The sequence below is a fragment of the Ixodes scapularis genome, unplaced genomic scaffold (assembly GCF_016920785.2).
Source record: "Ixodes scapularis isolate PalLabHiFi unplaced genomic scaffold, ASM1692078v2 PGA_scaffold12__126_contigs__length_90152505, whole genome shotgun sequence".
Lineage (NCBI taxonomy): Eukaryota > Metazoa > Arthropoda > Arachnida > Ixodida > Ixodidae > Ixodes > Ixodes scapularis.
Genome location: NW_024609838.1, coordinates 2,442,584 through 2,457,061, shown reverse-complemented (window position 1 = coordinate 2,457,061; position 14,478 = coordinate 2,442,584). Strand labels below are relative to the sequence as shown.

At 46.9% G+C, this 14,478-nt stretch overlaps 1 protein-coding gene across 4 annotated transcripts in view; it reads left to right on the top strand.

Annotated features, from left to right (window-relative positions):
* The window catches only part of LOC8032579, a 196,692-nt gene that overhangs the window by 124,647 nt on the left and 57,567 nt on the right, over window positions 1-14,478 (top strand). For 2 of the 4 annotated variants that reach the window (XM_042289370.1, XM_042289369.1), the window contains 3 exons: window positions 7,890-8,242; window positions 11,008-11,701; window positions 12,341-12,451. In XM_042289370.1, coding sequence (XP_042145304.1) covers window positions 7,985-8,242; window positions 11,008-11,701; window positions 12,341-12,451 — 1,063 coding nt within the window. In that variant the 5' untranslated portion in view covers window positions 7,890-7,984. Of the gene's footprint in view, window positions 1-7,889; window positions 8,243-11,007; window positions 11,702-12,334; window positions 12,452-14,478 lie in introns of all 4 variants that reach the window. The other 2 variants (XM_042289368.1, XM_042289367.1) reach the window with 1 other exon arrangement.

The window sequence follows — 14,478 nt, the reverse complement described above, 5'->3', positions numbered from 1 at the left end:
AAATTATGCTGAAAACGTTGCAATGACGTCGAGATTGTCCCTAGGCGGGTCTTGAATACCCTGAACTTTCTCGTCGCAAGATCGTCATTTGTGGAAGTTATCGGTGACGACAAAGGAACGTTTCACAACTTTGGGAAGGAGTTATTCGAGGACAACGCTACCGGGGTCACCGAGGGGCGGCGTGGCTGGTGACGTCAGTAGTGTTTGGGAGGTAAGAGGGCAACAAAAAATAGCAAAAAAAAACCCACACACACAAAACAAAAAGGTGCGTGGGTGTGCGCGCATGTGTGTGTGTGTGTGTGGGGGGGGGGGAGATAAAGAGAGAGTTACGGAGGGTCGTAAAAAGTATTTGGGAGAAGGGTTTAGTAGAGAAGAGAAATATCCCTTCCCCCGAATTTGTTTTATTGTTCATTTCTGAAATGTTTGGGGCTGGTGCGACCACCCCCGGTGACAATCAGTTCATCGAACGACGTTTCATCGACACGTGATGTTTCATCGACAAATCGTTTCATCGACAGCTCAGATTAGCTTTCTTCCGTGAGAATCCGCATGAGACTGTGGCCGCGAAGCGACGCGTGTACGAATCGGCCAGGTGAATTGACATTTTTGTAATGAGCCTAGGATTTTTGTAATGGGGAAAAAAAGCACATGTAGACCAGTTGTCATTGCCCACAACCTTATAGCGAGTTCGTTTCACGGCACTCGTGCCCACGCGTGCCCACTCGCAGCGTGGAACGGGTTCGTTTCGGCCGGCACTCCACGAGTGGTTGCACTCTCCGAGTTCGTTTCAGCGCTGACACCCCACGCGTGCATGCACTCGCTGCACCGAGAAAATCGGGAGTGCGCCAAAATGCAATCCCGTCATGCCTCGCTCCGGTGGGGCCGGCGAGGAGCGGGAGCAGACGACGAGGGTTCGTCTGCTACGATGTGTCGCGGAACCGAACGGGAAAAAAAGTAGATTTTCTCATAGATATCGCGTCCCGCGGGCCATGAAATCAAACGCGAGCTTGAATTGTGAGCGTCTGCTATTTCCCGAAGGAAGCAATTGACAACCCGTGATTTATTTGCAGGTTTTAAATCGCTCTGTTGCCGCACAAACGCTGAAATATACCAGTGTGTAAAGAAATGCTCAGAACATACGCAACAGCGACCCCCGAGATGTCTATCACTATCCGTGTGCGGGTGAAAAATTTAACATTTGTCGACAAAACTCCCCCAGCAGAAACCTCTGACTGCCCAATAAGCATCAGAGAAAGCTAAAGATGGAGACTTTACCCGAGGATTGGGCAACATCATCACGTTTAACAGTTACCTACGTCAGCTAAGTTGCCCCGTCGTATATTGTTCGAGAAAGCTCTCGTTCTCGACGCCCTCACCAAGGCTAATATCTAATCCACCTATAATGACGATCCAAATCGAAAGTCTCAGTTTTGCTGGATATTCCAACACGCTAGTTTTAAGCCGTACCCTTTCAGTGGTTCACGAATAATACCATGCTCAAACGGATCAAGCTTCTGCTCGGACAGCATCATCAGTTTTCTTCAGTGTAAACGGTTATAAGAATTGAAAGATCGCAACCAGCTGCTTTGTAGACAGCTGGTTGCGGAAATTTACGCCGTCTGTAATTATCTCTACGGCAGCCTGGCTGCTTGAAGTCATCGAAACTATAAACCACAGGTTGCAGCGACCAACGTTTGTATATAAACGTTGGTAGCGACTGCATTCTCGCATTCCCACGCATCACTCCGAACAGAAAGGCGCTAGTTTCAGTTTGAGGTCGGTACCTTTCCTACAACACGGATGGCGGCAGCATCAGTCTTCTGCACTCGGTGCACTTGGCGAGTTCGTTTGAGTCCAGTTTTCCGTGCAACACTCTGTGAGTGTGATGCATCCTGGGAGAGAACTCGAACAATGCCAGTGCGTGTGAAACGAACTCGCTATTATAAAAGGTAGCTGACCGGTACGACGCACCAGTAGTTTTCTCGGCACCTAATGAGCTGTCAAGACTGTGCCGCAAAATCAAATTTTCCGCTGGTGCGGCGGACAAATGCAAAATTAAACACCGCAAGAAATGCACAGAGTGCACAACGAGAGTTGTTTACCGAATTCCAATGCCACGCGGGTCAGTATACATCGGTCAGACTGGGCGATGCTTCAACGATCGCGCACGTGAACATGACGCGGTTACACGAGCAACCCCATCTGAACATCTGGCAGCACACTCCATTCGCTGCCATTGCTCCTGGTCATTTAAAGACAGCACAATTCTGGCTAGATACAGAGGTAAGATATCCAGGGAGCTCGATGAGGCCTTTGAAATCAACGCAAAGGGCAAGATGTGCGCAAGTGATCGTCAATAACCTTATCGACAAAGGAATTTGATTTTCTAGAAACGGGTTTACACCGTGCCTATTCGTGACGAAGGGCTTTTTTCGCGGTTATATAAGGGATTCGTTTTTTTTTTTTTAAATAAATGTTACTTGCGAGTGCGCCAGTGTTTACGTCTCTTGTTCTTGTTTTTTCGGTGCCTATCTTCACTCAGGAACCAACTGGCCCAAATTGCCATCTTAATTGTAATGAGCCGCCGCATACTGTCGCCGCGAAACGGCGTGAACGCAGGGTGGGTTAACGCGCACCCTAGTGATGCACGCGTGACGAAATATCCATACAGCGTGCAATTCGCGTAACGAGTGTCGATGAAAGGGCCGGGTCGACGAAGCGTGTGTCCATGAAAAGTTGTCCACGAAACGTCGTTCCATGAAACGAGTTTCGACTAAATGATAGGGACCCGTAAACAGCCGAGGACACGACCGGATGGTTACGGTAGGCGTGTCTGACTTTTTAGAACTTTCGATGATCGCAATATGCAACGTGTACCACTCGATCCGATCTTTATCGAACACGTACTAGGAATTGACGCAATATTCTCACGTTCGCGGTCTCTTCTGGTGGGCTAGGTGTGGCTTCGTTGAGTGTGCTTCTCACCGCATCTACTGGAGCACTGCATTGAAGCGAAAACCGCGGAGTAGAAATCGCGATATTATGTATTATTCCATCGCCGCACCTCAACCGCGTACTAAAAATAAAAAGTCCCCTTCTCCTCGTCCTCGGGCTGAAAAAACGAAAAAAAAAAATTGGTAATTGCTGATGTAACAACTCTATATGCCTTGCAGTAAATAATTTGAATGAAACTCCGGATAGTTTATATGATAACCTGCGATATTCTGACTATTGTTTTGTTCAAATTCGAGATTTAGCGAGGATGCTTGTGTAATGCGGGAAGATTTATGTGGGCTTCTCTATAGGATTATACTTTAAGTGAATATCTCTGGTTCAGCTTTGCCTTTACGTAGGTTCCATCTGTGCGATGGCACGGTGAACGGAGTGACTAAAGGCCCGTTCAGACTCTTGCGACCTGGGTTCCTTAAAACTTCTTAAACCAGAGAACACACTGGCGCCATCTATTGGGAAGCAGTGTAAACTCGGCGGTCCGGCATATTTTTTTTTTATTTCTCGCGCATTGTCCTTTTTTTCTTGGCTCGAAAAACTTTTGTCAATGTTGTAAACGAGCCTTTCTATGGGTATTACGCACATTTGACCTCGGAAATCCCGCAAAACCTTCGCTCTTGTGAAATGCAGTTCCAGGGTCACCGCATAGATGGCGCCACAATGCCAGTCTGTTCCCTCATTCTAAAAACATTTAAGAAGTTTTAAGAGATCTCGTCTCTCTCAGTCGTACTCGGTCGCAAGAGTGTGAACGGGCCTTTAGAACTCGGTTAGCTAGACGAGCGGATGCAAGCTAGGGAATACTCGTAATAAGCTCGACTGGATTGTTTCTGAGGCTTATATATCGTTCAAGATGACGATGTTTTGTTATCATGAAGTCTCAGATATAAATTGTCATTGGTGTTTTTAATGAGATGACAAATTTTGATTTTATCTGAATTATTAATTGCAGTTTTATTACGAAATTTAGGACTTTGATGGAACATCAACTTGGGTGCTCAATATTATTCTGTTCGGACATGATTTCCGAGGAATATACTATTTGTTTACCTTTAGCTCTGTACCTGAAATAACCATTCGCTACAGTTTATAATAATTCAACATGTTGTTGTCGTGCCTGGAACTTCAACAGCTAGTTCCACGTTTGGGGGAATCAAACCTGCCGTGCAGTTGATTCTAACAAAAGGTTGCTCGGGAGTGGGAAGGCAAAATAGACGATTTCTCGCGATGGACAGGCCAGCACATTGATCTTATATCGTACAGCATTCGCAGTGATAGGATTGAAAAGTATCGTATAGCATTTGCAGTGATAGGATTGTAAACTTGTAAACTAAGTGTAAACTTGTGCTCCAAAAGTTGCTTCTGCTGCTGCAAAGTGGTCTTTTAACTGCTCCAAAAGGTGCTCCAAAATTACTCCAACCGATCATATCACTGTAATTGATATAGTACTCGCCTCCAAGAGGCTGTGCCATTTTTATGTTGTCTTTTCGCACGCCAGTTTGCAGTATTTTTACAAAGACCGTAAGAATGCGTACATTTTGAAGTGATCTATGCAACGTATATGATGGTTGTAGAGGTTCTCGAATTAAAACTGTTCGCGTTACATGAACTCCCGAGCGACCATGACAGACTTCCAAGGAAGAGGCTCGTGCCAGGGCTCGTAGCGTGCAGGCGCGTTCAGTGGCGTTCTTTCCTTGACGTGAGGGTCAGGATCGTCAGTTGTGAACGACAAATTCGACCGTGCGTTTTCGAATCGGCTCGCCGACCACACCGACGCTCTTGGTAGCCCTATATGTAACCAATAATCACTTCGTAAAAAAAAAAAAAAAAAAAAAAAAAAAAAAAAAAAAAAAAAAAAAACTTTTTTAATTTTGGTAAAAGAGTTTTTTCGGCGTTCTGGCAAGAGTGTTTTTGCAAACAAAGCAGTTTCCAGGATTACGCTTTCTGGTCTGTGCCGAAGATGCGGAGCTGAGGAACCTTTACGACAGAGTATGTTTTTAAACCCCCCCCCCCCCCCCCCCCCCTTTTTTTTTTCTTCTCGTTTCGATGCTCCTCCAGATGTTACTTTTTGTTCCTGAAGGACTCCCTCCTCTGCTTGGGGGTGTTCATTCGACAATTATAGGCGTCATTCGTTAATGGGGATCCTTCATTTCTTTTATTTTGCATCCAAAAACTGTGAAGTTTAAGCAAAATACGGAGATTGTCAAAGCTTGGGGGAGAACTAGAGAACGACACTCCTGTGAGACTAAGGCACAGACTAAAGCCAGGTGACTCTGCTCATCCATCATACAAAGGACAGTCTGCAAACAAATTCGAACTTAGTCACCACTAGATCCGTGCTTCGAATACCGCACGGAAACGATCTCAAAAAGAAACTGGGCAATGACGGATGTTTGCAGACTGTTTTTTGCATGATGTAAAATGAGTGTGACCCTGGCACACGGTGTGCCCTGGCATTAAATATGATGCGAACGTTCGGGTGTCCCTTTAAGCCTACTGGTATCTTTCTTTTCAGATATCCGGCCCGTACACACTTGTAGTCCTATTTATCATCGTATTGATAAGTCACATTTAGTCGTTTAAATGATTCTATTCTTGGGGACAGCTTTCTGAGATAGTTCAGCAACAACAAACACATGTTTGGGTGCATTAATGATGTGTACATGTAAAATAGGTAGTGCAACAATGTTTTGAACTTTCAGTGAATACCGCTCAGAGCTAATCCCTGACGTTGATAACTTGCAAAAACACCAATTAGTTTTTTTTAAATTTTCTCATGGCAGACGCAGAAAAAATAAAGGAAACTGCTTTCCCCCGCTCAACTCGCCATTAGAACAAGAGGCCACGTGATCTGACGCTAGTCATGTACCGTATAGTATTCATCATATATAGCCATCCGCTTGAGTTGGCAAGGAGTAAGTAAATCTTGGGTTGAGTTTTAGACATTGTTAGAGTTCGGCAATTCTCATCTTTGATTGAACACGAGTCATTACCCGAATGTTTGGCGAAGCTTACTGTCATGAACCCGACCACTCGACTCAGGCTCATGATAATCGAGTGTCATGCTGTCACGTGACCCTCGGTGACAAGTCGTGATATCATATGACGTCACGGTGCCAATAACACTAATACATCTAGTGACGTTCTTAATTTAAGTCGACTCGACGAAGGGATTCACGTGACTGCATCACGGGGCCATGTGACGTGACATTACTTGACAATATGCAGTGAGACCATGACGTCACGTGACCACGCGAAACATGACTAATAGTGTTAATAAAAAACCGTCAGGAAAAATTCTGTTTTTGATACATTACAATTCGGTATATGACAACTTGACCTCTAGATACAAATACCCAGATGCGAATTTTTATTTCTCAAATGTTCATTTTTTTAATAAAAAAAAATTACCGTGAACCGTTTTGAACCGGTTACCGTTATACTTTTTTCGGTTCAGTTCCTGTTAAGTTCCAACATAGCAGCGAAGATTTCGGTTCGGTTCAGTTCCGGTTCAGCTAAAAATAACGGTTCGGTTCCGGTTTTTGGTTCGGTTCCGTTCCGTTCCGTTCGACACTCTGTTCGATATACTCTTCGGAGTAAACTCCGATATTGTATTTTTCAAAGTGTTGAATGCGGCAGGCTTGCTCCGTTGAGCGCGCTTCTTACAGAGCACCGGTGTACTGCGGGAAAGCAACACCCGCGGAGCTCGCTTCCGCGGGTGTTGCTTCTCCGCGCTACACCCGTGTTCGGCGAGAAGCGCACTCAACGGGGCTAAAACTCCGCGATCTGTACTTCGAAAAGTACATTATCGGAGCCCCGTCTTTAGGAGGGCAGCACACTTCCAAAGCGGGATGGCGAACGCGTGCGCCTGATGTATTTAGAAAGAAACGGCAACTTTGCGAAAGTTGACATCTGCATTTTTAAAATCAAAACTTTCAAAATGAGACTGGCTACTATGCACGAGTAAATGTTAGGCAGAAATGCCTTGGTGACCTGCGTTAACCATTCGGGACTGAAGAAAAAATATTTCCATGTAGCAAGAATATTTATAAATTCCCTCGATTAGGCACGGCAGGATATTTCGTTTTACCCTTTGTATGCTGCATCTGGACTGCCTTAGTTGTCATGTCGAAGGAAAGTAAAGCACTTAAAATTTTTTCATAGCATCATACATAACAAAACTAGTTTAAAGTTTGATGACTACCTTCAACGTGGGCCGTGACACAGGACAGAAACATGAGAGACTGATTTGTCAGTTTTGTTGTATGAAAGACGTCTTAACATATTCCTTTTTTCCTCGTACCGTTTGCGAGTGGAACAAGTTGCCGCACAGCATGACAGGCCTTGCCTCTTTTACAACATTTTCTAGTGCAATTGGTGAACTTTTCTTTGTTAGAATGGACTTAAGGACTAAATTGTTTCCTTGTTTTACTGAATGTTTGTGTGTATATATTTGTTTTGCTGACTTCTTGTAATGTTCCGTCTACACCATGCCTTGGTCTTCAAAGGTTGGCCGGCAGTATCTTCAAAATAAATAAACTGCATAAATACTTTTAGATAGGTTCTATTTTTATGTCAAATATGCATCGTTTACTTGCCATCCCAATGTAGGCGTTGAACTTTCTTATGTCACAGCCAACAAGCATAGCAGGATAAAAATGAACTAAGCTTAGAAATGAACAAGTGAAAGCTTGGGAACAGCCTTGATGAGTTAAGCTTGGTTTTTATGTAGGCACAGTTTAGTAGTAAAAGGCTTAGAGAAACTGATATTGATTTAGAAAACATTCGGCCAAAACCACTATTCGCTTTAAACACCAAATCAACTATTTGCACAGGCCTATTTAACAGCGTTTTCTCACGTGCATCTCTCGTTTTCATTCCAGGATCGCACTAGGCGTTCATGCCACCGTGACGCCGGACAAGTCCGGTGCTGCTCTCTTCCCCCCCGGAAAGGCGGTTGGCACGTGCCGGCGGCGCCATGGCACTCAACATGGGGATCCTGCCGCACTTGCTCGGGGCGGCGGCCGCCGCAAATAACAACAACAACAACAACCCGAACAACCTGAACAACGTCCCACCGTCTCGGAACGTGGCCGGAAGCAGCAGTTCAAGCAGCCCGATGAACAGTGTGCGAGACCGGCTCTTCCATGCGCTCTTCGTGCGAGTGGCGCTTGCCTACGCCACTGCTGTGCCGCCGTGGGTCCGGACGCTGCTCGAGTACGTCACCCTGGTCAAGGTGAGGTGGGCCCCGGTGGTGGTGATTTTTGTGCCCTCATCGAGCGACGCGCGTTTCCGGGTAGGAACGGAGACTGCCTCGCTGGCGACGCCGACGCTTCGGTTCTCCTGTTTGATTTCGATCGGGGCGAGAGCAAGACCTTTCTTGGTTGCTGGTTGGACGAGGCGTCGCAGCTTTCTGCTCGGCGCGCGTCGTCAGCCGTCGAGAAACTTTTGGTCACTTTTGCGTGTCCACATTTGGGCAATATTTCGGTGAGGGAGATATGGTGGATCACGACATGCCCTCTTCGAATACTCATTCATGCACCGGTAAAATCAGCTCTTGTACGACAACCGAATGACTTGAAATTTACAAAAATGTTGCGGGTTGTTGATTGCTTCCAATGTGAAATAGCGGACGATAACAATTTCGGCTCGCGTCCGATCTTACCTCGCCGCTGCACTCGGTTCGTAGCAGATGATCCACTTTATTTGGTTTCATTAGCAGACAATGAATGGCGTTTTCATGTTTCCTTTTTATCCGTGATTGACACTCCTTAGCAGGCAACTCCCATACAATGCTTGCACTTGACATCAATCCGTCCCCTTTTCCGGTGACCAGAAGCACCCTGTTGACTCGGCCAAAGCTACGCTCTCCCGCATCCTTTCCCCAAAGTCCGCCCCTCTTTCTGGTGGCCAGAAGCTTCTCGTTAGCGCGGCAGCAAGGTACCCTTTCGCGCACCCTTTTCCCCCATTACGTCCGGCCAAGTGACGTCGGTGCGAGCAACGTATTCTTTGCCGGCGTCGACAGAAGAACCACATGCAAACGCTACTTCACCTTATGGCGCACCGTGCATTCACGAAGGCGCCCATCAAACCATTTGGCCAATCTTGGCCGCGACACAATCACATGGTCGTGTTGCCGCGGGGTCGATCGGGATCTCGAATTCGGCTCCTGACGCGCCGCTTTCTCTCTTAGCCACTGGAGGGCGCTGCAGGCGCCCCCAAGGCAGGCGAGGAGAAACCTCCTCGCCCATCGATAGATGTATACTCGGTGGGGGAGGGGGCGAGAGGCCTCAAAGAACTCCAGAAGAGACCGAGACGCAGGCACTGGCAGGCAAGTGGGTGGCGACCGGATCTAGGGTAATCGCGGGACACGAGGCCTGGGGGCCTTCTTTGTGTTTAGCTTTGGGCTTAACGTGCATTTGTAAATATTTGTGTAATGTAGCTTGTATTTGTAGTTTAGATTGAGTGTTTTGTAGCGTTGTGTTTTATTGTTCCAATAAACTGGAAGCGGAATCCCGCTCCCGTGAAAGAACCAGGCTGGACTCGGGTTGTTGACGGACTACGTGGGAAACGGCGAATCGGCGGCGGTACGCGATTTCCTACAACCCCTCTTTGCGAGAGGCAAATTAGATCCCGCTCGCGCGCTCACGAGAACAAAGATCTGACCCCTGGAACTCGTTTTCGTTTGGTGATTTGTATAGTGTCCTACACCACCTGGCGTGCGTCGTACGTTGCCCCCGAGTGGAAACAAATCACGCCGGACGGGCCGTCGTGTCATGCTGTCGTATGTTGCGATCCTGGTAGTAGGTCATAGACGTTCTAGCAGACGGAAGCCATCGGGCGGCGGGACCACATTTCAGGACGTGGTAAACGCATTAGTTGGACACCCGTTCCGGGCACCGTGTCGACGCACTCTAGAGCAGGTGCTTGAATCGGAACCGAAATCCAAGCAGCAAAGCGATAAAGAACGGTAGTTTTTTGGTAGTTATAACAGGGATGGAATCGATATTTCATTTTGCGACGAACAGGAACCAGAACTGGAGAACATTAAACCGGTGCCTTGTGTGCTATAACTGTTCAGCATTAGGGACATGCTGGCAAGATGGTGTCCAAACGTAAAATACATTTTGTAGAGACGCGTGCAATGGCCGATTTTTGAAGACCGTTGACAAGCGATTCCTTGTACTCTTTGTACTGAACTCCCCAAAAAAACATTCTTTTAAAGTGATTGGATGGGGCGTGTATGTCACAAAAAAAAAGATTTCCCTCGAAACAAAAACAAATTTAGCTCAGTATCAGTGTCACTTGACTCATTTCAGCAATTCCGAAACATGCTTCTATTTTGTGTTTAACTTCCTGAAATAGAAGCATTTTTCTCAATTGCCCTTAAAAAAAAGATGAAGCACTTCTTTCAAAAAATGAGATAAAGGTTGATTCTAGCGTAGTTTTATCCTGTGAATCTGAATATCACATTCGTTTTCTCCAAAGATGCAACTGAATGCGAGAAAACTCGAAAACCTCCAACCAGTCGTTACGTCATACTAGGATCTTTTGGCCGCCAAGCGTGTGTCGCTCGTATGGGCAGCGTGTGCAATTGCAAGCTTGCCAGGTATATTTCCCGACACTGACACGACTAGAGACGTCTTTATGTTTTATCTTTTTGAAAACCGCAAGAGTGCTCATGCACAGCTTTGATAGGCGGTGAAGGCGTGCGAGAGCAGAGGTTCCGAAAACTCCCTGTACGACGTCAAACTCCGATAAGGAGATGGGCATCAGCGGTACTTTGAAAATGGTCTTCTGCAGTCTCTGTGTGCCTAAATGAGAAATAATCTCGACATTCGTGATCTTGGAGGCTAAATAAAGACGATTTAAGTGTTTTTGTTCAAATACAGAACCGCTTCAGTTTCCCTTTAACTCAAAACAAGTCTCGCAACGTGCGCAAAAATTATTTCTAGTGCCCCACACTTAACCATTTCCTGTCCCCGTTCCGTCCCGCGACAGGCGCTGGTGTCCTTCTTCGTGCTGGCCTACATCCATGCGGCCTTCATCCGGACTCCCATCAGCTGCCTGGACCACATGTCCCAGCAGTGGCCCCAAGACGGCATCTTGCGCGTCGAGATCCTCAGGGACTCCTCGTCGTCGCAGGAGCCGTACACGCTCGAGCAGTCCTACCTCAAAGAGCAGCGACTGCTACGGATGGGCCAGGCACCCACACTCCCCGAGGTGCCCCCCGACAAACCCGTCAAGCAGGAGAGTGAGATGGACAAAACCGTGACGACGACGGAACCAGCAGCCAGAAAGCCCGACCCAGCAAACGCGGGGCTGGTGAAGGTGATCCCGACGAACGGCACTGCGATCGACCCAGATCCCACGAACGTGACGCCGACGAACCCGGGTCCAACGAAGAGGCTTCTGGCAAACTCGTATCCAACAAACGCGCTTCCTATGAACTTGGGGTCGACGAACGAGTGGAAGACGAAACGTGCGCCGACGGACGGCGGGCCGGCGGACAAAGCGGAGGCGCCGCCCCTGCTCGGGACGCGCGTTCGCGGTGCCGCGGGTCCCGACGGCGAGTTTGTCTACTACGAATTGGCACCCAACGGAAGTGTGGAGGCCTCTCTACCCACGGACGGTAATGGGTACCCACAGCCCTTGCAGGAAACGGTTTCAGAGTTTGAAATGCTCGCGCGCGCAGGTGAGTTTCCGAGCAAAGGCCTTTTGAGTTTGGAAGGCAATTTGTAACTGAAGTAACAGTGCCTAGTGAATGGTCGTTTAGTAAAAGGGCGTGAAGGCATCACTTTGCCTTATCACTTTTGCGACCGGTGTCGTGTTGGTCGCCTCAACCGAGCCAGACATTGAACCCGACAGAAAATGTTTGATTGCAGTTTATTTTGGAGGCACTAACAAGTCGCCAGTCGCAACACGAAATGTGTAGAAACATTGCGTGTGTGGAAAAACATGGTGTTGTCTTAGAGTGCTGGCACCAATTTCTTTAGTTTTAAAGTTATTTAAACGCTGCCGATGATGTTGGGATACTAAATAGTTCTCCTTTGGGTGTTTTTTTGCAAGTTTTTAAAGCTTCTGGCAAGCTTTTGAGGTTTTTTTTTACCTTCGCGAGCTGACGAGACATTCATAGGGTTTACCTCTATGCCAATTTGTTGGTCATCATCATCAATGAATTGTCAATTATGGCAGCGGTCATTCGTTTTAAATTTCACGGCATTTTTGCCGCGTTGAGGGCAGCGACGATGAACAGGCGGAATGTGATGGCACTAAACAATAGTGCAATGATGCACGACTTGAGATGGTTTTTTTTGCGCAACATCTGTTCCAGTGTGGCCTCAGGACGAGTACATTGTGGAGTATGCCCTGGAGTACGGGCTGCTGCGGCTGAGCCATGCGACCAGGCACAAGCTCAACATCTCCGTCAAGATCGTGACCCTGGGTGAGGAAGTTTCTGGCATTCTCGGTACTGTAGCTGTAGTACTGCCACTGAACCAGAAAAGTGTTTTTTGTTGAATTCCTAAATGGAACACGTATGTCACAAAATAAACTGCCCCCTCCCCCAAAAAAATATACAAAATATTTTTAAGTGCAATATGCAATACGGTAACATGCTCATACATTATGAGAGGACATGCCGAAATAAAAGAACGTGCTTGAGCTGTTGCTGTATCGAAACTTGACTCGCGATGTAAATATTGTGCAAAACACTTTTTTTTTTCTGGGGTCACTTCGGTTTTAAGTGCTGGTATTGCAGACATATGTCTGCAATTAAGTGCTGGCAATTAAACGGAAGATGGGGCACTTCTACATTTGAGAAAAAACGCTTGAATTGCATTCATTTGGCCTTTAGACTAACAGATATCAAAATTGTATTTCAATGCGACGCGGCGGTGAGCCATACGAGCAATTTCAAAATAGGACTGAAGCCCCGCCTCCCTAGCCTTGGGCAGCCAAAAGAGCCGTCGATGACGTCACGGACAGCAACTGTCTTTCGCGTTTTTCTCGCGTTTAACAATACTTACGCGGCAAATGGTTTGGGTATTCGGGTTCATGGGGTACAAATACACTAGAATTCACTTCTAACTCATTTTTTCCAAGAAGCTTCGTAGCTTCCCTTTAAGTGCCGTTGTCTGCAATTAATTGCCAATATTGCAGACATACATCTGCAATACCGGCACTTAATGTAGACATACATCAGCAATACCGGCACTTAAAAAGTATCTTTTCGTGGGAGTTCAGTGTTTTTAGGAGTGATTCCGAAACATGTGCATATCTTTATTTGGGGAGGCCGGGGAGGGAGGGAGGGACAAAACAATCTAGCGTCACTGGCGGGTTATGACATCATAAGCACATGCGTTTCCCAAGTCTATTTTGTCGACCTAATAATAGCCATTTCACCAAAAATGAAACGTTTCTTCTTAAATAAGGCTGGTGTATGTCGTTTTCTTCCGTTTGAGGAGTCGCCCTAAAAAGCTTGGAACGGGGGGAGCGGCAGTTGCCGCCCTCTGTTTTGCGCTCCTCTAATTTGCGCTTGCATTCCATTGGCTAAATTTCTCATCTACGGCAGAAACACCAGATGCCTGTTAAGACCGCCTAACTGCCCGCCGGCTCAACATGCACACAACACAATTTCTGTTCATGTTCAACGTCCTATGCTCTCTTGTGCATTTTGCGGTGGGGAAGCCTATTTTTTTAAGCGTGGGTCTGGATTACAGGAGTGCAGCCATGGGGTAATGCTTGTAGGACCCTGCAAAGGAGAAAAGGACGCACGAAGCGAAAGATATCTGTGGAAATGTTTTGTTCCCCCCCCTCCCCCTGCACTTTATTTTGAAGACATGCATGGAAGTTCTACATCTGAGTCTAGGCCTTTTCAAGTCAGAAAGGAACCTTTAACCACTTTGTCCATTGAAACCAGATAGGGGTCTACGAATGCCCTGTGAAGATTAGGCAGTTGAGATAAACAATTACGATGAGTTACTGCTCTGCTGTCACAAGCGCCGAACGTTTCCTCTACTGCTCACTCTGTTTCAGCGTAAGTTGGCAAACAGAAAAAGCTGCGGTCAAAGATAGCCGATCGTAGCATCGGATTGAGTTGCACAACATTGGTTTACGTTCCTTGTGTGGAGAGTTGTCATTTGTTTTGATTTGTCCCTTCTTATTGGCTCACGGGTGCTGTAACGTTTGTGCTCTGCCAGGTTATGTTGAAGTGGAGTATATGGGCCCGTTTGTCTCGGCGAGAGGGAGTTGCGGTGTCCACAAGACATGAACACGAAAGAGGTGCTGTAGACCCTGCTAGTGATCCTGATCACTAGTGGGGTCTACAGGGACACCTAGTGGGGTCTACACAAGACACGAACACGAAAGAGTCGCATAAAGCGGCGTCGTAGCGTCCCGTCGTGCACGACCCACGGTCGCCTATAAGCACCTGGCAGCGTCTCTCCAGACATGCTGACAGACTGTTTGAAA